At 35.4% G+C, this 23,632-nt stretch overlaps 2 protein-coding genes across 2 annotated transcripts; one reads left to right on the top strand and one right to left on the bottom strand.

The window, feature by feature from the left end:
* Nucleotides 1-1,827: 1,827 nt before the first annotated feature.
* LOC100265119 (protein RETARDED ROOT GROWTH, mitochondrial) lies at nt 1,828-16,026 on the top strand. The gene is made up of 7 exons (XM_002266304.4): nt 1,828-2,251; nt 4,833-4,944; nt 5,388-5,547; nt 6,501-6,649; nt 6,998-7,149; nt 14,803-14,917; nt 15,751-16,026. Exons 1-7 carry the CDS (start codon nt 1,956-1,958, stop codon nt 15,889-15,891), a joined length of 1,125 nt encoding a protein of 374 aa, XP_002266340.1. The 5' UTR covers nt 1,828-1,955; the 3' UTR covers nt 15,892-16,026.
* A 1,335-nt stretch (nt 16,027-17,361) lies between these two features.
* On the bottom strand, nt 17,362-20,861 carry LOC100258240 (uncharacterized protein At5g01610). The gene is made up of 3 exons (XM_002266146.4): nt 20,383-20,861; nt 19,279-19,333; nt 17,362-18,015 (listed from the first exon to the last, which is right to left on the bottom strand). The coding sequence occupies exons 1-3, from the start codon at nt 20,482-20,484 to the stop codon at nt 17,636-17,638; spliced, it is 537 nt and encodes a 178-aa protein (XP_002266182.1). The 5' UTR covers nt 20,485-20,861; the 3' UTR covers nt 17,362-17,635.
* Nucleotides 20,862-23,632: the final 2,771 nt, after the last annotated feature.

Here is a 23,632-nt window from a genome sequence, read left to right as displayed (position 1 = left end):
CAAAATCATAATAAATAAATTTATTTATGAATCTATTCTATTACATCATGTCATGTTGGCTTTATCCCAACACTATGATGTATTATGACATTAACTATCAAGTAGTCATAATTTTACTAAGCTACTATGTCACATGAACTCTTAACCTTGAGAGAATATGAAGTTAGTGTTAAGGTCTTCAATAGCTTTAACCTACAAGTAAGACCTTGAGATAATCATATTTTCCTTATGGATTGAGTCATTGTTGATTAAAGCATGTGACAATAGGTATTCTTGAGATAGGCACCATGACATCTCATGAGATTGAGATGATGTGTTCCCTTATATGATCCTAAGGACTTGTGATCATAAAATTGTGACATCATAGTAATTCCTTTAGTGGAATTTAACATATGCTCTAAGTGAATTAGAGTATATTAGTTGGTCATATAATAGAAGGATCTGAGACTCAAGGATGGTAGAGGTAATTTTGAGACGTTAAGATCTTCTACGTCGTTAGATTATGGATATCACTTCATGGGGATTTTACATGCAGTGGTTAGTAGGTACAAACCTAAGAAATTCATTAAATTGAATTTAATAAATTTATTTCTCAATTTAATTTTATAGGATCATGAAGTGTAAATTGATTATCTATCGTGGGATGTTGAGTCATTTTTAAAATTGGATTTTGAGGAAGTCAGTATTTTCCTATAGGTCTTAGTAATCCCCACTTGAGCTTACACTTCATGGTAACATATTATTTTAAGGGATATTGGGTTTTTATTCGTATGTGTGCATTGGGACATTTTGGTGAAAAAAGAAGATTGCACAAAATCTTATGAATTGTCTTTCTAAAATGGCTAATTGATTAATTGAACCTCAATAGAACTAATTTATTAATTAGGAGCAAATAGGTTAGATTAAGTGATCCAAGTTCAAGTCACTTATACTTACAAGAAGGTCTATATAAACCCTCTTAGAATTAAGGGTTAGACATCTTGTTCATTATTGTCTTCTAAAGAAAGATTCAGAGAGAATCTTGACCTCCATCCTTCGAGAAAAGTTCACTTTTCTCTATTATCGAAATCCAATGAAGAATCATTCAACAAAGGATCTCTAGGTCTTCAAGATTATTCTTCACTGATTGGAATAGATTTGGGAATATCCAAATCTTAGTTATGTTCTCTATTGTTTTCTGCATCCTATAATATGTTTAGGCATAATTAGTTTATGTTGCACTTAGGATATCTAAATCCAGCAGCCTTTAGAGAGATCTAGGCCTTCAATAGATTTTTATAGGTGTTCCAACATAGGGAACATGTCACATGCCTTAATTTGTGTGATTTGTGTTGCAGGCAAAATCAGAAGAGTTGCCAATAGCATTTGTTGCACTTGCGCTCTCTGTCAAGGCCTTTATTGAAGGACAACCACACTCATGCTCAGGTCCTCCAATTTTTTTAATTTGGAAAATATGTTTGTCAATTTTTTTTAAAATATATTATTTTCTACCAATTGATTTTTTAAAATAGATCTTTTAGAATATTTTTGAGAAGTTTTTATTCTTATTTTTTATAGATTTTTTGAGCATACAATTGAGAATAATTTAGAAACTTTAATATATTATTTAATTATAAAGTACTTTGATGAAGAATAAAAAAAAAAAAAAACTAATTTTCAAGTTACCAAAATAGAATTTTGTTCTAAAAAATAATTCAAAATTATTATTTTTAACTCTTTTAAAAATTGTGTATTTTTTTTAGAATTGTTTTGTTGAGTCCAAAGAAATCTAATAATTATTTAATTTTACAAATATTCAAGTAGTAAAATTAGGAACGTAGAAGAGGAAAATAAATTGAAAAAACCTTGACGCAAAAGAAAATGAAACGTTAGGCGGTTGATGATGGTTGGAAAATGAAACAGGAATCGACGATTGGAAAACAAACTGGGAGGAGGTGAATCGCTGCTTGGAGTGAATGGGGAGATGGAGATGTTCCATTCTCCTTGGAACCCTCCTCACCAGCACGTCCAAATATCCTACTCCTTACTTCTGCCGCCCTTTCACTCCTCTTCGCTACCTCCCATTTCCTTCAAATCCCATTTCACGCTTCTTCAGATTCTTCCCGTTTTCGGCACTCCCATCTCCGGCCTCCGTGTACGCCAATGACTTTGTTTCCGGGTCTCATGATTTTCCTCACGACTACATCTTCCAACCCAGGGAGGACGATGGATCGGAAAAAATCCCTGTTAAGGCCTTCTTCCTTTGCACTAGGTCTGCTGCTTCATCTTCTTCTTTTATCTGTATCTACTATTTGTTTACATGGGGCTGTTTTTCGTTTTTCGTTTTTCGTTATTTGGGCTTTATTGAGAAAATAGTGGAAAAGAAAACGAAAAGTGTAATTCAACCCTTGTTCTGGACGCAGCAGAATGGATTGTTGTTCTGGAATTGAGGTTTAATTGCATCAATTGGTAAGAATTTGAATGATATTCAGATATCTTTCTATTGTAAAATGTGTTTAATGTTTTTATTTTCTTTTTCAACCCACCATAGAAAAGGAATTACTCTTATCTTACTACAGAAGAGGATGGAATGAATTGGAGGGAGGCATTAGACACTTGAAGGGGGGGACGGAAACACATGAGTTGAAGGGCATGTTTGGAATGCCGGAATAAGGATTGGGAATGGGAAAATCCATTCCATTCCATATGGTATTGTGATCTCCATCTATTTCCATTCTTGTTCCATTCCTATTCCCAGGTACCAAACACACCCAAGGTGCATTGGGTATGTGGGAATAGGAGGGTACATTTGATATGTGGAAATGAGAATGAAAAACAATGGTAAATCACAATACCATATAGAAAAGAGAAATCAAAATACTAGTGAGAATGTGACTTGGTTTCTATACTAACAAATTTTTTATTTCTATTCTCATTCTAAAAAAACAATGCAAACACATTAATAAATAGGAGTGGAATTGCCATTCCTATTCTCTATTCCAACATTCCAAATGTGACTAGTGGTTTAAGATTTCAGGTATTGACAGTTGCAGCACTGGCTTGAGTTACTGAATTCACAAGGTTTAAATAAATATATAGAAGTGGGATGGTCCTTGTTATGAGATCCATATATATGTTCTGAAACATTGGGATTAGAAAATACACTGGTGATCATAAATCAAATCCATATTGACAAAAAATGCTCTTTTATTTTTTCAGCATACAAGATTAAGAAATACTGTCATCTCATAGATGATTGAGAAAATTGGTTTGGTCTTCAAAGTGCCCCCACCCTTTTTTTTTTTTTTTTTTTTTTTTTGTTTTTGTATTGCACTAAAGCTCTAGAGCTGGTGGTAATTTAAGGAATTTGATGAATTTAAGTTTTATTCAGTAGTAGTTGTCTGTTTGTCCAAGCATCTGCAAGGATAGATGCAACATTATACCAAAAGAAAAAACACATCAATAACCATGTTTAGTTTGTTTCATACTCAAGCATAAGGACCAAAAATTGCAAATAATGTGTTAAGGTACTTATCTCAGTCCACCACTAAATACAGAAGGACATTCATTTGGAGCAACCAAGAAAATACACTGATAACCTTCACAGGATGGATGGGGCTCTTTACCTATTCTATAGCTGTTTAAGAGATTAGGCCCCTGTAGTTAATGCTAATTGGAATTATGGTTGTGTGAGAGATTTTTCTAGGAGTTCAGCCTAAGAAAATTTCAATTCCTTGCTTACTCAGTAATTTAGGGGATTTTTTATTTATTTATTAGAAGGGTCAAAATATGACCTATTTTGCAAAAATGACCTCCACTTTTCCAAAACACAAATAATGACCTTTTTTGGACAAAAATACTCTCCATCAAACTTTTTATACCCATTTCACATAAAATCACTTTTTATAAAATAACATGTCCATTTGAGGTAATATTTACAATTTCAAACACATAGAAGTTAGTTTTTCAAAGTGGGGAATATTTTGGCTTCACGGCACAATTTATTTCTTTTCTTTTTTCTTTTTCATTGTTTATTTAATTAAAAGAAATTAATAAATAAAGCTTTCATTGTTCTTTAACTTCCTGTTGATATTTTCATCCAGTTATCATTACATCTTCTTAGTTTATGTTTGAATCCCTGCTTAATCAATTCTAGTGCTACTTTTGTTCTGTTTGTTGCCTTCTTAAAGACCAGATTCTCATATTCATGTGGAATCTGATTGAAACTGATTTGACTTTTCATCTTCAAGAATCTTTGCAAAGGGCCCTTTCTGTTGGATTCCAACTGTACCTTAACCATTGCTTTAACTCTACCTTTATTTACTGTTTCTGAGTCTGAAGCTGGATATGATACTGGGGGGTGCATGTAGATGAGCTAAAGTTGGAAGTGCAACAGCTGGTCTTGGTGAATCTATCTACTAGTTGGGAACTATATTCTGGTCAATGAAATTTTTTCCTAAGGACAGATAGTCTCTGGTGATAAGCTATTAATCCTGAGCAGCCTTTTTATTCCAAACCATTGCTCTTAGTATCTGGAGTCCACTGTTTGCAGCTTGTTGAATTTTTTTCTCTTGCATTCTACCTTTGTAGGTTTATATTATTTGACAGGTTCAAGGCATATCTTTATTCCTCTTTGGTTTTGCTTGTTGGCCTTTTGTTATATTATGTTGAAGCTCCTTACTGGGATTGTTTTTCTTCATCTACATTCTCTTCTCTGAATACTTCTGTTCTGGGCTCCTCCCTTATTCACCTTTCTCTGTTGCTCTGTTTTTTTTTTTTTTTTTTTTTATTTCATTTATGTTATTTTATTTTTTCTGTATGATTTGGCTTTCTCAGATTCATGGTTTTGGCAGTATTGATTTAAGGAGCATGCAAGCTGAGCATTGGAGCAATATTGTTCCTCCTTCCTCTCGTTCAGCAAATTATATTGTTCTCAGATATTACGATTTCCCTTCAGAAATCACTGTAAGATTATTCAACAAACAGCATATATTCGATTCACCTTCTACTTGGTTAAATTTCTAACTATCTTGGTCTTTCAATCTGTATGACACTTCGTGATATTAGAAGATATTTTTTGTGTCATTTTAAGTTGTTAGTATAGCTTATGATGGTAATGATAACGGGTATAGGAAGAATGTTACTTAATTAGTTATTTGTTTACACAAGGCACTTAATTCCAGCCTTTATTTTAATGGGTTAGGTTCTCCTAGTTGTCTTAGGCTTTGCCACTTCTAATTGTCCTTACTAATGTTTCTTTGTTGTTGAATCAAGATTGAGGTATGTTGTAGTGCCTATTGAGGGCATTGGAACTGGATGTATAAATAGGTTCTATGATAAAAACGTTGAACTAACTAATATGATGTGTATGATAGCCCTTTTTTATGGCACAATAACTTTGATTTTAGGGCATTGGAGGTGAAGATAATGTGGGCTGCTGTCATTATATGGTTGTATTCCAATATGGATCTGCTGTCCTATTTAACATTGTGGACAATGAAGTTGAAGCTTATCTGAAAATCGTTAGAAGATATGCTTCTGGATTGCTACCTGAGATGAGGAAAGATGGTAAATTTCTTCTGGAAGACCCTAATGTTTCTAGTGTCTTTTGAATTCATTTATATTCAATGTTTATTTAGATCATCTGGAATTGCGAATTGCCTGAGAGTTCCACCATTTCAAATTGTCTTTACCTAATACTCATATCATCATCCAAGATGACTCCAGAACTGTTTGGAGGAAACTAACTCCTGCTAATCATGGTTTACTTTAGAATGCAATTTGGATTCCTAACTTAGTTGCCCTCTGCTCTCTGTTGAGGGTGGAATGGGTTTCATAATGTAAAAATCCACTTGAATTGTTTCATGGTTTTGTTTGATGAACTGTCATTAGGTTTTGAAATGAGCAATTAACTCATATTGCATTTCAATATGAACAATATGGTTTTGTCATTTGTACTCTTACATTTAACAGAACATGATAAAACTATCTTCCTTCTTATGGTATTGTTTTTCCATGGTTGAATTAATCATTGGTCAGGGGAATTCTGTAGTGCAAAAGGTATTAATATTGTTCTATTAATCTTGGTTTCTCTTGTATCTCTTCTTTCTCTTGTATCTTTTCTTCTATTAATATATTTTTCTTCGTTTCTGATAAAAAAAAAAAAAAAAAAGGTATTAGCCTTTAGTTGCATAGGCTGTTATTATCAGGCTGTATGTTTATTTACAAAAAAGGCACTAATTTTGTTTTGTTCCTTTGTTAAGTTTTTATTCTTTTCTGCTATGATACTGTCTGTGTAACAATTGGCACAGCAAGTTCATTTTATTACTTCTACAATTCATGAACATTGCTGCTCATAGTTTACTGTATCCAGCAGTGTTGATATTCCATATTTTGCCATGTCTATTCCAGTATAACATGCAATTGCTAGTCACATTTTCTTTTTCATTTTTTATTTTTTAATTTTTGAAGATTTTAGGCTGGTATAAATTTCTGCTTTTTTTTTTGTTTCTGTGTATCAGATTATGCTGTAAAACAAAATCCAGTCTTGGCTGAGGATATGCAGGGAGGTACTGACTACATTGTTCTTAAAAATCTGGACATTGATGGTATCCGCATTATTGGACGTGTGCTTGGCCAAAGTATTGCTCTGGATTATTTTGTTTCACAGGTATATTTTCGGAACCCAACATAATCTATTTTTAGGCAAATTTTGTGGGCTATTAAATTGAGGAATAGATGTGGGTTTTCTTGTAGCTATTGCATGATGGATTTCAATCTTTCATGTGTTCAATTTCTTGTAAGCTATAGCATGATGGATATCAAACTCTCTTTCAATTATTTTGGCATCTAAATTCAAAAGATTTGTAATGCTTGTAATCTTCGTTGCTGATCATTATGCCACCGAGACATAGTTGGTATTTTCTTGAAACAACATGCCATTTATAATGTAGTTTTAGTGGAACTAAATTCGAATTTTTTTAATAATCAATATTAATATTCTCCCTTTCTCCCTCAGATTGATGGTATGGTTGAAGAATTTACAGATATAAATCGTGGAATGGAGAAAACTGGAACTTTCACAATGGATAGGAGGAAGCTCTTCCAACTTGTTGGAAAAGCCAATTCAAACCTAGCCGATGTCATTCTCAAAGTTGGACTCTTTGAGAGGTAAAACCACTAGGATTTCTCATTTCATATTGCACTTCAATATGGGGCTATGTCTCTCTGCAGGTGACAAGTGCACAAATCTCTTTTTTTTTTTTCTTATGTAAAACAAATAATAATAATGACAAAAAGTTGAGTTCTGGCAAAAAGAGAAAAGTGGAACAATAATAATAATAATAATAAATCAAACTTATATAGTTGAAGATAAGAAAATTAAAAAGGTTGAGGAATGGCAAAAAGTAGAACAAATTTTGCTGAGGTTCATCCAGTGGGTTTTCCTTGGACTGTCATCCAATTGGAGAGACAAACATGAATGCTTTTTTGTTTCGGATCACACTGGTTTTCTCTTGGGCAGCACTCCAAGATGTGATCCAGAAAATTCGAACTCTAGGTCGATGGTTATATAAGTCATGTATGTCTTCATGGACAGAAGTTGGAAGGAGGAGGGGTCTTAAACTTACAAACTACGAGTTTAGTGCACTGAATGTCACAGGAGGCTTACTTCCCCATTAACAGCTTTAGCTCACTGTTTGCCATTTTCTTTAATGGAAACTGTGTCCAAACAAGAAAATCAATTCCTCCCAAACCAACACCTCCCCTCTCCTGAACAGGAAAAGGGGCAAGAACCAGAGTACCGAGACAATCTGTTGTTTTGAAATTTGGTTCGTCCAATTGATTTTGCTTTGGTTTTTTTCCCCTCTCTCAAAAAGGAAACAATGCTTGTAGTCTCCTGATTGCCATCTTCCAGAATTTATTATGGGGTCGGGGTTGGTTCCAACACAGCAGAGGCACCTTGCTTGTTAAGAAGAGAGGATTGGGGTTGAGGTTGGGGGATTGGTTGGTTGGGATGCCACTGAGAAGGGTGAATTTACACTATCAATTGTTATTCCTGTTTATTTAATAGGTTATCTATTTTTCTCTTTGGACTTTTGACTATTGGATGTTTTTGGATCGATAAAAAATAATGTGGGTTAAAATGCTCTCCCTATATATATATATATAAAGAGAGAGAGAGAGGAGAAAGTATTTTGAAAGGCCATTAAGTCTTACACACTGAGGCTTCACTCAAGGCCATATATTGTCAATTAGCCTTGAGATCAATCTCACTACAAGGTAATTGAGGCTTAAGCTTCAAGCACTTGATGGTTCTAAAGGGTTTTGACCTTTATGGGCTTTTGGTATATATACATACATACATACATATATATAATATATTTTATAAGAGGCTTAGGCCTCGGCAATTAATGAGCTTTAATGAGTTTTAGGCTTTTGGTATGATACATGCTAACAACGCCTAACAAAAAGAACACTGAAGTACGCAAGTTGTATACAAAGGGTGTCAAGAAGCAAATTCAAAAAAGTAGGGGGTATAAAACACTAAAGCCTTTTCACGAAGACCCCTACCAATCCATAAAATCTATCATGGATAGGGATCCCCCATCTATGTACATCCTAACCAACAATAAAAGATTACAAAGAAACGTGGATTTGAGCACTTGATTAGACATTTCTTTGCTTTCAAATACTCCCTGATTCCTTTCCTTCCACAAAGAACAAAACAACAAAGACCAAAACGTGTACAATGGGATAACTCTCTAAGCCTTTTTTCACTTGTTTCCCATAAAAGAATAATGCCACTCTAAAAAGATTTCTCTTATTGAACTTGACATCACCCACACAACCTTGAAAAAGGATAACACCAAACTCTATAACAATCTAACTTTGACAAATGCAGAAGGATGTGATTTACTAACTCTTCATCTTCCTTAGAAAGAAAACATCTGTTTACCAAAGACCATCCCCTCCTTTGTATCAAATCCATAGTCAAAATCTTTCCTAAGAAGCTTCCTATGCAAAAAAAATCCTACTTTTGGTTAGAGCCATTGAATTCTATAACCTCATAAGGAACTCTTTCACTCTTTCTTATCCTGAAAAAGGTAAAAGAATCCGATTGAAAATTTACCCTTATTTGCATTTATCTATTTCATCCCTTCTCACAATCTTGCCTTGAGGCCTTAAGAGGAAGGCCTCAACCCTTTTCATCTCCCGGCCATTCAATTTCCTTGAAAAGCAAGGGGTTCCAATCTACCACCCAAGCGTGCTTTGTCAAAGCTATGGTATGCCAAAGCCATGGGTTAAAAAATAATGTGAGTGAATGATCCAAAACTGGCCTTGGTAAGACACTTAGCAATTGGCCATTGAAATGGCTTTCCCAATCTTCCTACTAAGAATCATCAAGTCTAGAATGAGCTTAATTGTTTTCACCTCTACACTAAGTGTAGTAGTTCCCAGTTAACAAAATTTGGTGCAAGTTTAACTCCTTAATAATGTTTGAAAATCATTTCATTCAGTTGTTATAATATCGTTCTTTCTTCTTTTACTCAGGAATCTAACCAAATTAAATCCCCTTTGATGCACCAAGGAACCCATGAACCTCTAATGTCACCCAATTCAGCCCAAATATCCTCCCTCTTTCCCGTCTAGGTTGGGTTGTAAACCCCAGTGAAAACATAAACAAAAGTATCTTCACAACATCTGAAAGAACATAAAATTGAGAATGCCCCCACTTCCATTTCAACCAATTCCAACATTCTATTATCTTAGAAAACTAGGATTTCACCAACAATCCCCCTAGGTCTCCACTACACCCCAATCTAAACATCATCCTACCCATAAGCTCCTCACTAAATCCATTGTCATTCTATGAACTTTTGTTTCCTATAAATACACCAAATCTGCCTACTGAAATCTTATTAAGGATTTAATAACCTATCTTTTCTCCTTATCAATCCCTTGTACATTCCAAGAGATAATTCTCACTTTTATTGGCCCATTTCATCTAACAACCTAACCACCCCCTTTTCACTCCCACCTTCATTCCTTCCTACTCCATTATAGTTTATGGACCATTCTAACTTTTGAAGTTCCCTCTTGGTTTTTTGAATCCTTTTCCCCTCTTCTTCATCATGCCCTTGGCTTTTCTATCCTTCCTTGCCTTCAACTTTCTTACAATGATCAAAATTTCTATGAACCCCTCAATTAGCATGCCCATTAACCTACTAAACTCAACTAGTTTGGAATGAGAATTCTTTAAAGGAGCATGCCTCGCTTGAGCCCCTTGACATAGGTAAAGGCTTCTCCCCCATCTCCTTTCTCGAACTCCCTTCATATACCCTTATGAAGTTGTTAGGGAACTCATTGATCTACCATCTTGAAAGATCATCTTCAAAGGCCCTTCCCCATACTTTTGATGCTTGACATCAAAACCCTTATTCAAAGTCCTCCAACATGAGGACTCCTTTGCTAAGTCCAAAACAACAGAGCCACTCTCTAAGAAGGAAGAAGAAGAGCAACACCAAGACCTTAAAGAAGAATTAGGAAAGGAAGGTATACCTAAGCAAGAAGCAAAATCGACCATGCTTGGCGATGTTGTAGACAAAGGGAATGCTAATGGAGGTTGGGATAGCATTGATACCTTACAAGGATTGACACTCGCCCTCAAGACCTATTGAATATTTTCTCCCCTCCCAACACACTAAAAGCAATGATCTCCTCTCCTTGGTAGAACACCAACAACATGGGTTGTTCTCACCCCTTTCAAAGCCCCAAACCTTATTTAAACCATTTGCTACCTCTAGGTCTAATCTTTGAGAGCCTAGGTGGTGCAAAAAAGCCTAATGGACACATACCTTCTTATACCCACACTATCCATCCCAAGCCCACTTGGGCTAACAAATTGTTTTGGTAGAAGACTTTAAGCCTAAACCCACCTCCCCATGGACTAATCCTTTTGCGTCTTGGCCTTTCTTTTATAGCAAAGGAACGAATTCTTAACTTGGCTCATATCCTTAAACTCACCATAAGTGGATTGGGCCCTTTAACTCAACAACAAAGGCTTCTCTGTCAGGCTCACATGAAATTTGTTGTTTACCACCTTTCCATCCCTACCCACTTTGAGGATGCATATGACAAGCCCACTAATCTCTATCAAGACGACTTTCTCAATATTTTTTTGTTTCCTTTCATGCACCTATTGCATTGAGGAGGACATGTGCTCTACCTCCTTTTTCACCAATCACTTCAACTCCATTACCTTCTCACTAGCGCATGGGTACCCCACATCTTCCCCAACCTCCCTACACTAGCTTCCATCATTAGGAATGACCTACATCAACCATGCAAGGATTTCTCACCATAGTTGGATTACAAATAAGACGACCCCACCACCACTTGAAATAAGCTACGAACTTTCCTACTACTGGTCTTCACCAATATCCTAGTCCATTTAAATGCATCTCAATATGGTATCTTCATCCGCTTCCATAAAACCTCCATAGGCTTCTCCAACTCTCTTTAAAAGCATTTCATCCTACAAGTGCAAAGGCAACCTTATAAATCTAATCAAAACTTCTTTAGCATGAAGTCTTAACCAAAAACACCCAACCTCTTGAACTCATTGATCCAGATGTAGAGTTTTATCCTTGAACCATCTCAATCCTCTACTCAATACCATCTATACTTTAGGGCATCTTCAAACTCAAATAAGATTAGGGTTTCCCTTAACAAAGAGAGGTGCAAATACCCCTTTTGGGTGCCTACTTTGGATGCCCTATCTTCATAACATGAATAACACCAGAGCCTGATAAGCGAAGTCCCCCCATCTACCTTCTAAGCATCATGGTAGAGACTCCTCCTTTAGCCTTTCTTACCTTTCAAGTTAGAAACACACCACTTCTCTCACCTTGAGCTTATCCCTCCTTGAAACATTTGCAATTGCAAGGAGACTCTCCTTGCTATGGTAGCCGCCACACCATAGAAAATCACCACCAATTTTTTTCTAAGTGTGCGGTGCTAAGAACTCTTTCTTAGCCAACCTTCTCTAAGTGCCACAACAAAAGCAACATAAAAGGAGTCAATCAAATATGGGAAACCTTTCCTAACTTGTGTTCATTCACCAACTTCAAGAGATTACAAATGAACACCAACTTCAAGAGATTACAAAAATGGTTAAGTGTCTCAACACTTATACAAGAGCCAAAGAACCCACACAATGCTTGCAACTTGTCAAGCATTCTCTATATATCTCTGTCTTTGATATGCAGGAGGCTTTTATACCCCATTGCCTACAGTTTGCATTTTGAATTCAAACTCTTGAATTCAAATTAGGAGCCTGGTGGTGGTTATACAACCGCCATAACCATCTAGCTGGAAACACCCGTTCAATCTAAGGTATCTCTTTGCACCACCTATATCCAATCAACTATCTTTTTGTTCCCTTAATGTTGAGCCAAGGCTGTTGCACTCCCTGTGCTCTTCCCAACAGACACAACTCCTAAAGATGCCTCTAGATGTTAGTCCTTTCAAACCACCTCTTCAAAGTGCCACTGTTGATGACTGCCCAACAAGGTGCCTTCTCCCCACAAGGTGCCTCTTATCAACGGGTGCCCACCAAGGTGCCTTTGAGACAAGGGATTTCTAAACCAACATCTTGCATCAGCCATCCAATCGTGTCCCTATGATGCATCAACGTGCCTTCCCCCACAATGATGCTTGAGTTCATGCCATGTTAGGGTGCCCATGGCGTTTGGGCTTATGTCAGGCTCCATTTTGTTGCAAGGCCCATTGGTGCCTTGCCCATGTCATGCCATGCACCACCAACCCACTGGTGTAGTTGTTGCATCGAGTTATAGCATTGCGCCCATGGCCTAGTCATGCCTTGTGCTAATGTCAGGAGGGGATAGGCAGCACCATGCCTTGTGCCGTTGCGGCCAGGGGTTGCACACTACACATGTCATGGAGCCCATGTGTGCATGCTAGTGTGTTGTCCAAGTTCCATAGGCATGCCTAAGGCCATGTCATGGTGCCCCCTTAGTGCGGTCAAGGCCTGACCTTGGTGCTCCCTTGAGTCACCTATGGATTATTTATTAAGTAAATAAATATCTCCATGAACCTTATACTCCATTTGCACTAGCAACATAGCTGCATTAGGGTGCATGTCAGGTGTTGAAGTCGCCCCAGTGCGTGGGGTGCGCATGTGGGTGCAGGGTTGTGTGCGAGTGGGCACGGGGCTGTGCCCGTGCAGCCTGGGTGCGCACGGCTTGCATCCTTGTTGCCTCCTCACTTAGCTTCCTAAGGGCTAACCCACCAAACCTCCAGGTTCTCCTTGCTTTCCTCCTAGGGTCCCCATGGGTGCAGGTCCTACCCATGAGGCCCTTTCTTCCGTCATTTGAGTCAAGGGTCTAAGGGGCTGACAGTAGCTTACCCTCAAGCTCTAGAGCCTTTTTGCTAGAGTAGTCCAACCTCTTGGAAAGCCCTTACCTTGAATATCAACAATTTTCTTTTTTTTTTTATTTGTCAGTACATATGAAGTATTGAAGGTAACAATCTACCCCATTGCTATGTAGCTCAAGCAAGTATGCCCTACCCTCATCCTTCCAAACCTAGTGGAAAGGGGTCACAACTTTCCCTTTGCAACACATTTCCACTCCTTCTAACGGCCAAGAAAGACTCTTCTTCCTAACCTTAATCTATTTGGGGAAGCTTCTACCTCTCTCCAACTCTTCTGCCTAACCTCCCCTCTAAACTCTTCAACAAATATTTGAAAAGATTTTGATTCCACTCCAAACCAAACCTTGCCACCCATTTCTTAATCCTTTTTTGCCTGAAGGAGAAAACAGATTCAGGTGAGCACAATGCCACCATTGAACAAGATGTTTTTAGCTTGAATAATGATGAATGGGACTAAAAGAAAACAGGAATTTTGGATAATTGTAAAATTTGTGTCAGCAAACTACCTATTTATTTGAGTAAACAATGGTGATGCTAAAAACTATTTTATGGAGCCATATGGAGAATTGCCAAACAATTAATCTTTTTTTTTAACAAACTTTATGTTATTCTTTTATTTTATTCTTATGTAATTTTAATTATATTTTTCTTATTATTTGAGAATTTTATTTTAATAATAATAATAATAGTTTAAGTTTATGAGCTGAGGGTATCTGCATGGGTTTGCAAGTTCTTTAGCCTCTTAAAACATTTGTATGTACATAATATGTATATCTGTATGTGAGCTGAGGGTATCTGGATTTGCAAGGTCTTGGTGCATTAGCCTCTTGTGTTTGGCTTGGGCTTGGGCTCTTTATTCCAGGAATTACAGGTAAGCTTATGGCTCATTAAGCTAGCCAAGTCTTTCTTCAGGCCTGTGTTTGGCTTACCTGGCTTGTCACTGCTCATTGACAGTCATTGACTCTTGAAGTCATTTGGATTTCCAGACCTCCTCACTCTGAGTCTTGGTACTATCAACCAATATGAGAATTCTTCAAACTCTCTAAGACTTGGTCATGCTATAACCCAAGTTAAACCCCAGTTAATTAACGTTCCTTATGAATCATTGAATTTCCAGGATCCATTCTTCTGCATAACAGAATGCACTAACTGGTATGAGAATTTTCTGAGTCTCTCACAGCTTAGATTAACTGCAATAAGAATTTTCCTCAAATTTCCCTGGTTGAGTTGTTACTGTGTACTTCAGTTAAATTGATTTTGAATATTTGGGCTTTCTTCCCTTTTCTGTTGACTGAATTTTATTATGAGTTAGTGCATAAGCATGCATGTGGCCACTTCTCATCCTTGTTCTATTATGACATTATTCAGATCAGAAATTGCTTGGAGAGATGCAAAATATGCCCAAATATTTGAGTACTTATGGGAGGAGTATGAAGTCACACAACGTTTTGGGAACCTTGATTTCAAATTAAAATTTGTTGAGGTATTTCTGTCCCATCTAAATCTTATCAATACATATTTTGGGTTTGTTCCTTTTATGATATAGTCGAAGTGCAGAAGAATGATAAGGTGTACTTAGTTGTTGATTTATCAGATTGGTTTTTGATATGACTTGCATTTGTCATTTTATTAAATTAATGATAATGATAGCATATTTTGAGAGGCAGATGAGGTAGATGGGTTCAATCCTAGGAGGTTTTCATGAGGAAGAGGCATTGCCAAGAAGTCACCCGACTTCCTTGAACAAATATAGGGAAACCTAAAATCAAACTCCCCCTCTTAAGGACTCCAGAAGGTTACTTATAATTTATTACTGGAATGTCAACAATCATACAACTAATATGCATGCTACCCTGTAAAGAATAAACTTTTGTGTTTTATATGCCAAGCATTCTGACATGCAACAGTGACTTAGGTGGTGTTTGTTTTTTTGGCTTTTTGTTGAAAACCATTTAGTTTTAGAATTTAGGTTGTTTGTTTTTTTTACTTTTTTATGATTTATTATAAACTTTTTACTAAATAGAAAAAGCCAAAATATGTAGCTTTTTCTAAATAGAAAAAATAACACAATGATTTTTTTTACTTTTTAATACTTAATAGAAATAAAATACTACAAAAACAAACAACCTAATATTTAATACTATTAAGTATTAAGGTTCTATTTAGAATTAAGTAAAAAAACAAACACCACCTTAGCTTCAGTGTGTCCTTGAGGGCTTCAAGAGGGTTAATAATGATAAAAATCTAATCGATTCCAGTCAGTCCTGAAACTTTTTTGGATGTTTTTTTAACTCCCTTTTTTTTGAATGTTTGCAGCACAACATTCATTTTCTTCAAGAAGTTCTCCAAAATAGGAGGTCAAATCTCCTGGAGTGGTGCATCATTTACTTGATATTTATTGAAAATGTAATCTCAATATATGAGATTATTCATGAACCAACAGCAGTTTCTTTGTGATCCAACAAGCAGATATGCAAATTTTTTGTGATCCAACAAGCACATATGCAGTTCAAATTATTCTTTGTGATACAACCAAATAAAGTTACTGTATCAAAACTGACTAATTTATGATAGCAAAACAGTTTGTCATTATATATTATTTTGTAAGCTTTTTATTTTTTTGGGTATCTCTAGTCACCCTTAATTTTCATCTGATTGTAATGTTTCTACCAACAGAAGATATCAGAGGCTTGCTGAAAATTTATCCAGCAGTAGAATAATGATAGAAGGATGTTGGGTTTACTCTACATAGGAATATGAGGATAGTTGTTCATAAGTTGCACTCATGCAAGCAGGAGCTCAGCTGTATTCTCTGCGTTTGGATAAATTCCATTTCCATGATAGAGTTCAACAAGTGGGGCGAAAAACTTAAGATCATGGCTGCCGCCCCCCTTGGCACTGCTGTTTTCTTTATGTTCTCATTTTGACTTCAATGTTTTGAAGTTGGTTTGTGCATAGTGGTTCATCGTGCACCATGAGCTATCCATTCTTACTGGGCTTTGCCATCTGCATTGGTCCACAGAATCTAACATCGCTGTAATTTTATTTATTTATTTTTAAATTATAGGTATATGAACCTTTGCCTGTGTAATAAATGAACGAATGATTATCCAGAATCTAACATTGGTATGACCTATAATTTATTATTATTATTATTCTTATTATAAATTTTGAGATAATATTTGAATAACCTCTAATACATTTTTTTATAAAATTATGTTTGAATGATTTTGACTCGCATATGATAAAGTTATCATACCACAGGAAAATAATTATAGATTTTATTTATTATTAGGTGAAATCATTTTAAAAAGTTAATCCCTGAATTACCCTCATAGATCCAATAAAAAAAATGCATTTAATTTTTACTTACCCACTTTCATAACAATTTATTTATTTATTTATTACTGATTAGACAAAATACATTTAATTTCTTACTTACCCATTTCTAAATGTTCGGTAAAAATAACTATATACTGGAAAAATAATGAATTTATATTGAAAGAGCACCCTCTAGGCTCTGACCACACATCAACCAATTTAACTTTTAAATGATCTTTCAAAATAAATATAAGAATTTTATTTAAATTATGTGTAAGGGTATTTTTTTTTTCTATATTTCTATTGTTATCAAATGTTTAAAATCAAAATAAATAATTATTTCAATCTTATATTCTTAGGGGCATCCAAACATAAGAATTTGAATTACCAAATTCATTTTTATTAAAAAAAAATAGGAATAAAAACAAAATATTCATTTAATTGTCAGCATCATCACTCACTGAGTATTAACATTTGGGCATCTCATGGAGTGTAAATGGTTTCATACCCTTTTCCACAGCAACCCATGCGGTCTCCACTGAGTTTTCCAATGTCAACTTAGGCAGATTGACAAATTATTTTCAGTGTAATGCAGAAAAGAGGCAGTTAAACATCAAAGACACGAAGACGGTTTAATTGCACCATCGTATAATGAGCACATCAAGTTTATGTTTATCCACCACCAAAAATCCACATTTGCATAAACCTCCTAACCAGTATGAGATTTCATACTAGGAAAGGGATAACTGCAATGTAGCTCATCTTTTGCATGATAAAACAAAAGACACTACTGGAGACCATTCTGTAAGGAGAAGAAATTTAAGGTCATCTCTGACTCTCTGTCTCGACAATCACGTCCTCCAGCTCCAATCATCCAAACTCAAAATTCTTGTACTCTGACAGCATCACGGGGCATTTCATAAGCATCCTTAGGTCTTGACTTCTTCACACCCGCTGTAAACCACACCTTGTCAGACTTATAGCTTTCAACTGCAACATTTGTGACCTTTACCCATACCAGGACCTTGGTCTTCATGCCCTCTATTCCTGTGAGCTTTCCCCTCAGAAGAATTCCTTTTACCCTGGTTGCATACCTTATTACAGAGGAGTCGCTGAAGCTGACTTCACAGGCAGAGGGAAGGTACACAGTCAGCTTGGCCTTTGATTCATCAAACTCGTAGCATGTTATGTTCTGGGGAAAGAGGCCAGGTGGTAAGTTGTACTCTCGGAGAAGATCAGGCAAGGTTTTCAGTGGCTTTCCTAAAGAAAAAAAGAGCAAGTGTTCGGTAAACATCTCATATTCAGTATACATGTGTACCTTTTTATGGATGTATACTTAAAAAGTCAAAAGACGTTTATGCACAAGTGAAATGAATAAATATAAGGAATCAAAACTCTAATTGGTGCCATAATTGAAGACACCGACAAATTATATATTACATTGATGTTGCAAAATCAAATTCATTCCATATCAGAAAGTGAAGTACAAGTGATAAAAGGCATAGTTTGAAGTTGAAGTTAAGGAGAAGCAATACAAAGAAGACTATGAACTTAAGTTATACCTCACCTAGTGCTGAAATGGGAATTTATAAGACATACAGAATGACTATACACTATACAGCTAAAATAACTCCTGTATACATGGAAGCATATCAAAACAACATAAATACTCCAGTTTTCCTATTTCCGGACCACTTAATACGAAGTTATCAGTAAAGTTGGATCTGACATTCCTAGAAGAAAACAGAGGAATACAATTGCAGCCAACAATTAGAAGGATAATAAAAAGGTTAATCCGATTCACAGAGTCTGGTCTCACTTTCACTCTTTTGTGCCATAATCACTACATCGGTTATTTCAATGCAGTCAAGGACTGTCTACATGAAGCTTAAGTAATCTGAGTTTTGTTTTCTAAATTTTCCTACAAACATCACTACAAGTAAATATCTCCAGATTAGCTTAGATCATGATGTGCTCACATAGCATTTCCAATTCCATTTATCCATCAGAAACTAAAGAGTGTAACCAAGCTGACCAATGAAAACCAACGGTTTTATTTCAAACTTCAAATATGTTCTCATAAGATGAGAGAAACTAATGGGACCTCTTCTTCATGTCACTGCTCTGTATGCCCAACCAGATGACCTGTTGCAAAATCAAACCTAGGTGGTGGATAACAGCCCCAGTGATATCATCATCTCATCTATCAACTTCCAAACAGTTAGTAAACCCAGTAATAGTCTATGAGATGTCCTAAGGTAGCTTCCATCAAAACAAGACCCAAATTTCCAATGAATACTGTACTTTATGCTACACTAGAGAAATGATTTCAGCCTCTATCTACAAAACAACAATGTGCCTCTTGCTGTAGGTGGAAAATCAAGTACACCAGGCACTGAAAATGAGTGTTAGATGATTTTTCTCCCCCTTTTAGAGGCCTGAAAAGGGTTAACTACATGATTATCGCATCACACATTATACACACTTAAATCAACATAAGTAAGGTAACATTTTGTTCTGCACCTTTTAGCTTGTTGAAAACCCACTTTGCCTTCTCTTCCACAGTATTTGACAAATACTGCAATAACAAGCATGAATTTCAGTGAAAAATAAAAGTGGCAACATTAGATCTAGGTACAATTAAATATTAGATACCAGATGCAATCTTTTAACATGTGCTGAGAAATTATGAGCAACCAACTATAGAAATGCAACAGCAATGATGGGCTGAAAGAGAGGATTATTTGGACACTGCTTTTTTGTTATTGTCAATATCCTCCTCAGACCCATTTCAACACATTCACAGTCTTTCTACCTAGTCTTTGCCAAAGAGATCCATAGGTGGATTCAAGATTACCATGGTCATATGCATACTGCAAAATGACAAACATTCAGGAACTTTTTCATTTCATAGTTCAGGAAATTGAGATTTTTTTTTCTTGCTAAATAAACCAACCCCACTTTTTTTTTTTTCTTGAAAATAATAGAATTAATTTGTTAAAAAGGATGAAATAATCCCCATATTTGTGAATCTAACCTTCTCATGTTTTTGCTTGCAGAGTAACCCATTTTTGAAACAAATGTCCTGTAACATTTCAAGTATTTACAACTGAATAGTGGAAAAGGGATCTCAATTTCCAACTCGATTTGTGAAAGCACGTCAGGAAAAAAAAAAAAAAAAAAGGGAGAAGAAAAAAGACACAAACTGAAACTTATCAAAACTGACGAACAAAGCGACATTATGAACAAAAAATTTAATTGTTGATTTGTCTGCATTGTAGAAGAAACGCTTTGAGTATACAAGCCAATTAGGGCAAAAACTAAATATCCTATCCATAAACCACGTTAGTCTCGTTTCCTTTTCATAAAAATTAGAAAGAAAGAAAGAAAAAAATAAATCCATCATTCATTGTCGTGGAAGAATGTAGAAAGTCTCATTCCACTGATGATTTTCAGTTGACAAGCCACCACTTACATGATTACCAGAAAAATCATAAAAATGGGGAAAGTTGAATCAAGCGAAATTATAAGATCCATGGCCCAAAATCATTACCAAGGATGTAAAGAGAAAGAGGGGGAAAAAACAAGAGTGAAGACAGAAAGGGAAAAACGATGGGTAGAACTTACCGTAATGTCCTGAGTGATATTAGAGAACTCCTCCTTGGCTTTGCTTGATATCCAAAAGCTCCCGGCTTTCAAGCTGCTTACCTTCATAAGAGCTTTCTCCATTTTCCTCCTCTTTCTATCTCTAACAAACGCACAATTTCCTTAGGCTAAATGTGAAGGGAAGGGCTGTTATTGAGTAGAGATGAGAGTGGTGTACACCCCCAAATCTCCAGCTGGCATGCATAGATAGAGACATACATGCATTATTCATCTGTGATTGAAAATTTTGAAAAATGGGCAATCGCTTTTCCCAAATCCCGATAAAAATAAAGGATTCACCCCCATATAATTTTTTTCCCTTTAATTCTCTGCAATTTGTATGCGGTCCCCGTGACCTGTTTGTTCTCCAAATATGAAAATTCTCTAAATAAAAAATAAAAAAAATAATGAAAAGAATTTGCCAAAGGGTAAAAAATTTGAGAAAAAGGCGGAGATGATAGTGGATGGAGTTAGAGAGATATAAATGGTTCGTCTTTTGTAGAATTTGATGCTCGAAGTATTCCATTGCACATGGTGGGTGGGGCCGTGGGGCCACTTTTATATGTTTTTTTAGCTCAAAAGTTGATGATGACAGTTATGATGGATGCTCAGGTATGTGTTGGAAAGGTTTGTTAGAGAATTAGACGGCTGCGAATGTCCTCTTGGTTCAACTCCAAATTCTCCAATTAGCTTGGTTATCCATCCTATTAATGAAAGTACCAGCTGTTTGCCATAAGTAATCATTGAAATTGTTTCAAACGGAAGCCCATTTGGCCTAGCCCAAACCCATCCTATATACTATTCAAATTGTTCCATAAAATTATAGAAAAGGTCCAATCCAAGTGCAAAAATGATAAATCAATGACTTACCATAGTCAAAACTCATTTGAGTTCCACCATCTTCATCTGCAGCCACCAACATGGAACCTCAAAAATATTCTTTTGTTGCCTTCCCATGGGTGAGGAAATATTGATGGCAACGCTTCGGAACGACTAGAGGTGTTCATGGATCCAAAATACAATGACTTCTAACAAGCTTGTGGTATTCGTTAATAATCCATTGTTTAGTGGGTTTTTGAGAAAAGCCTAATAGCATATGGGTTCCAATAGCCACTGTTTAGGGTTCACTGTGATCCATTATGTTTCAATCAATCCCCTTGATTATTTCTATTTAATATCGTGAATGTTTTGAAATTAATTTTCTATTTGTTTTACCCATTTGATTTTTCATAATATTTAGCATAATAGCATATGGGTTCAATAGCTAATGTTTAAGGTTTATTGTGATCTATTATGTTTTAGCCAATCTCCTCAATTATTTCTATTTAATATCATGAACGTTTTGAAATTAACTTTTTATCATTTTACCCATTTGATTTTCCAAGATATTTAACTCAATGATATTTGTTCATCATGTTACCATTGTAGATTGTCCTTTAATGATTAAATATATATATATATATATATATATATTCTTCCAAAGAGCAAATGGATAGATACTTTTGATTTTTCTCTTCAAACCTTCCTTATTTCCTCTGTTTACAATTACAATTTCTACTATTATGCCTATTATCTATTGGTTCGTTGCACTATTTGCTCATTCCAATTTTAGTTTTATAGGTATTATCTTGTTATTTGTAATTTTTTTTAAGAATTTTTTTTACCTTGTTCCATGTAATGTAATGAACTATTTCATATATTTCTACTTTCTTCCATTTCAGCGTGTTGATTTTAGAGCTACATTTAAGTTGTTGAGTTTGATTCCACATCCAAGCATTTGCCAACAATTGGAGGTTCTTTAATCCCTTTCTATAAAGCTTTGGTTTGATGGTTGATTTCTTGTTCTTTGCCTTTTTCTAAGCAAACACTACAAGAAATATCACTTTTAGTCACGGTCAATAATCGTCACCATATGTTACAAACCTATGTCTAAAACCAATTGTCGTGGTCCTATGAAACCGTGACCAAGCGTCACAGTAGTAGGTGTAGGTAAAGGTATTGGTCACTGTTTTCTACATGGTCGTGACCATTTGGTTTGTTATTTGTGACAATCGTAGAAAAACCATGACAAAAAGAGAGGAACACTTTGTTGGTTTTCTAGATGATTTGGTCACGACCAAGTAATCCACCTTGACTAAATGTAGATTTATTGTCATAGTCAAGTAAGTGACCGTGACTAAATGTAGACATTTTATTTGTTTTTTAGATGATTTGGTCACGGTCAAGTAGGTAACCATGACTAAATGTAGAATTATGGTCACAGCCAAGTAAGCAACTGTGACTAAATGTAGAATTATGGTCACAATCAAGTAATCAGTTGTGACCAAATATAGATTTATTGTCACAGTAAAGTAAGCGACCATGACTAAATGCAGACACTATGTTTGTTTTTTTGATGATTTGGTCATGGTCAAGTAAGTGACCGTGACTACATATAGAATTATGGTCATGATCTCTTACGTAAATGTGACTAAAGATAAACTTATGGTCACGGTCAAATAGTTACCGTGACTAAATATAGACTTATGGTCACAAGATTTAATGATCGTGACTAAAATTTGTTATATTTAGATAATTAGTCTTTTATAGATTCACATTTTCCAAACCTATTATATACCTGAACAAACTCATTTTAAACCTATATATATAATTAAGTATCTAAAAAATTTTCAAAATTCAAAATTTAAATGTAGTACAATATATTGTAATCAATTATCCCAAGCTCGTTAAACTAATATATTGATATCTATCATCAAATAACAAAACTATAAGATGACAAAAAATAACAAAAGAAATTCAAATTTAGTTTCACATTCTCACATAATGTAAAAAGTCAACCAACCAAACATCACATATATAACAGTCATAGAAAGCAAAAAGTAGGAGAATCTATCATATGAAGATGTAACATAATATCCAAAATTCTATTGCCTTAGTTGAAATTGTTGCATCATCTGCATCATCTGTTCTTGAAGTTGTGTTTGCATTTGTCTTTGCATTTCCATCATTTTTCCTTCAAACTCTTCTTTCACTTCTTCTCATCTCTTTCTTTGAACTTCTATCAACTGCTCTTCAAATGTTTCTTTTACATGTGAGAGTTTTCCAATTGCATTTGTAAACTTTTGTTCTACAGCTGCTAGCAACTCTTGAGCATTTTCCAATTGTGTTGCAAGAGTACCTACTAATTGTCTTCTACTAGTAGAACCACAGATTGAAGTAGGAGTAGGACCAA

This window comes from Vitis vinifera, chromosome 1 (assembly GCF_030704535.1).
Source record: "Vitis vinifera cultivar Pinot Noir 40024 chromosome 1, ASM3070453v1".
Classification (NCBI taxonomy): domain Eukaryota; kingdom Viridiplantae; phylum Streptophyta; class Magnoliopsida; order Vitales; family Vitaceae; genus Vitis; species Vitis vinifera.
Note: the sequence above shows the minus strand (reverse complement) of the source record. Positions and strands in the feature narration are given on the sequence as shown.

Excerpts from the sequence above, each read along its gene's own strand:
- LOC100265119 (XM_002266304.4), top strand. The coding sequence starts at position 1,956 with ATGGGGAGATGGAGATGTTCCATTCTCCTTGGAACCCTCCTCACCAGC. Across the intron at positions 6,650-6,997 it reads TGGATTATTTTGTTTCACAG|ATTGATGGTATGGTTGAAGA; the intron begins GTATATTTTCGG and ends TTTCTCCCTCAG. Across the intron at positions 7,150-14,802 it reads AAAGTTGGACTCTTTGAGAG|ATCAGAAATTGCTTGGAGAG; the intron begins GTAAAACCACTA and ends GACATTATTCAG.
- LOC100258240 (XM_002266146.4), bottom strand. The coding sequence starts at position 20,484 with ATGGAGAAAGCTCTTATGAAGGTAAGCAGCTTGAAAGCCGGGAGCTTT. Across the intron at positions 19,334-20,382 it reads ATATCACTCAGGACATTACG|TATTTGTCAAATACTGTGGA; the intron begins GTAAGTTCTACC and ends TTGTTATTGCAG. Across the intron at positions 18,016-19,278 it reads GGTTTTCAACAAGCTAAAAG|GAAAGCCACTGAAAACCTTG; the intron begins GTGCAGAACAAA and ends TTTTTTCTTTAG.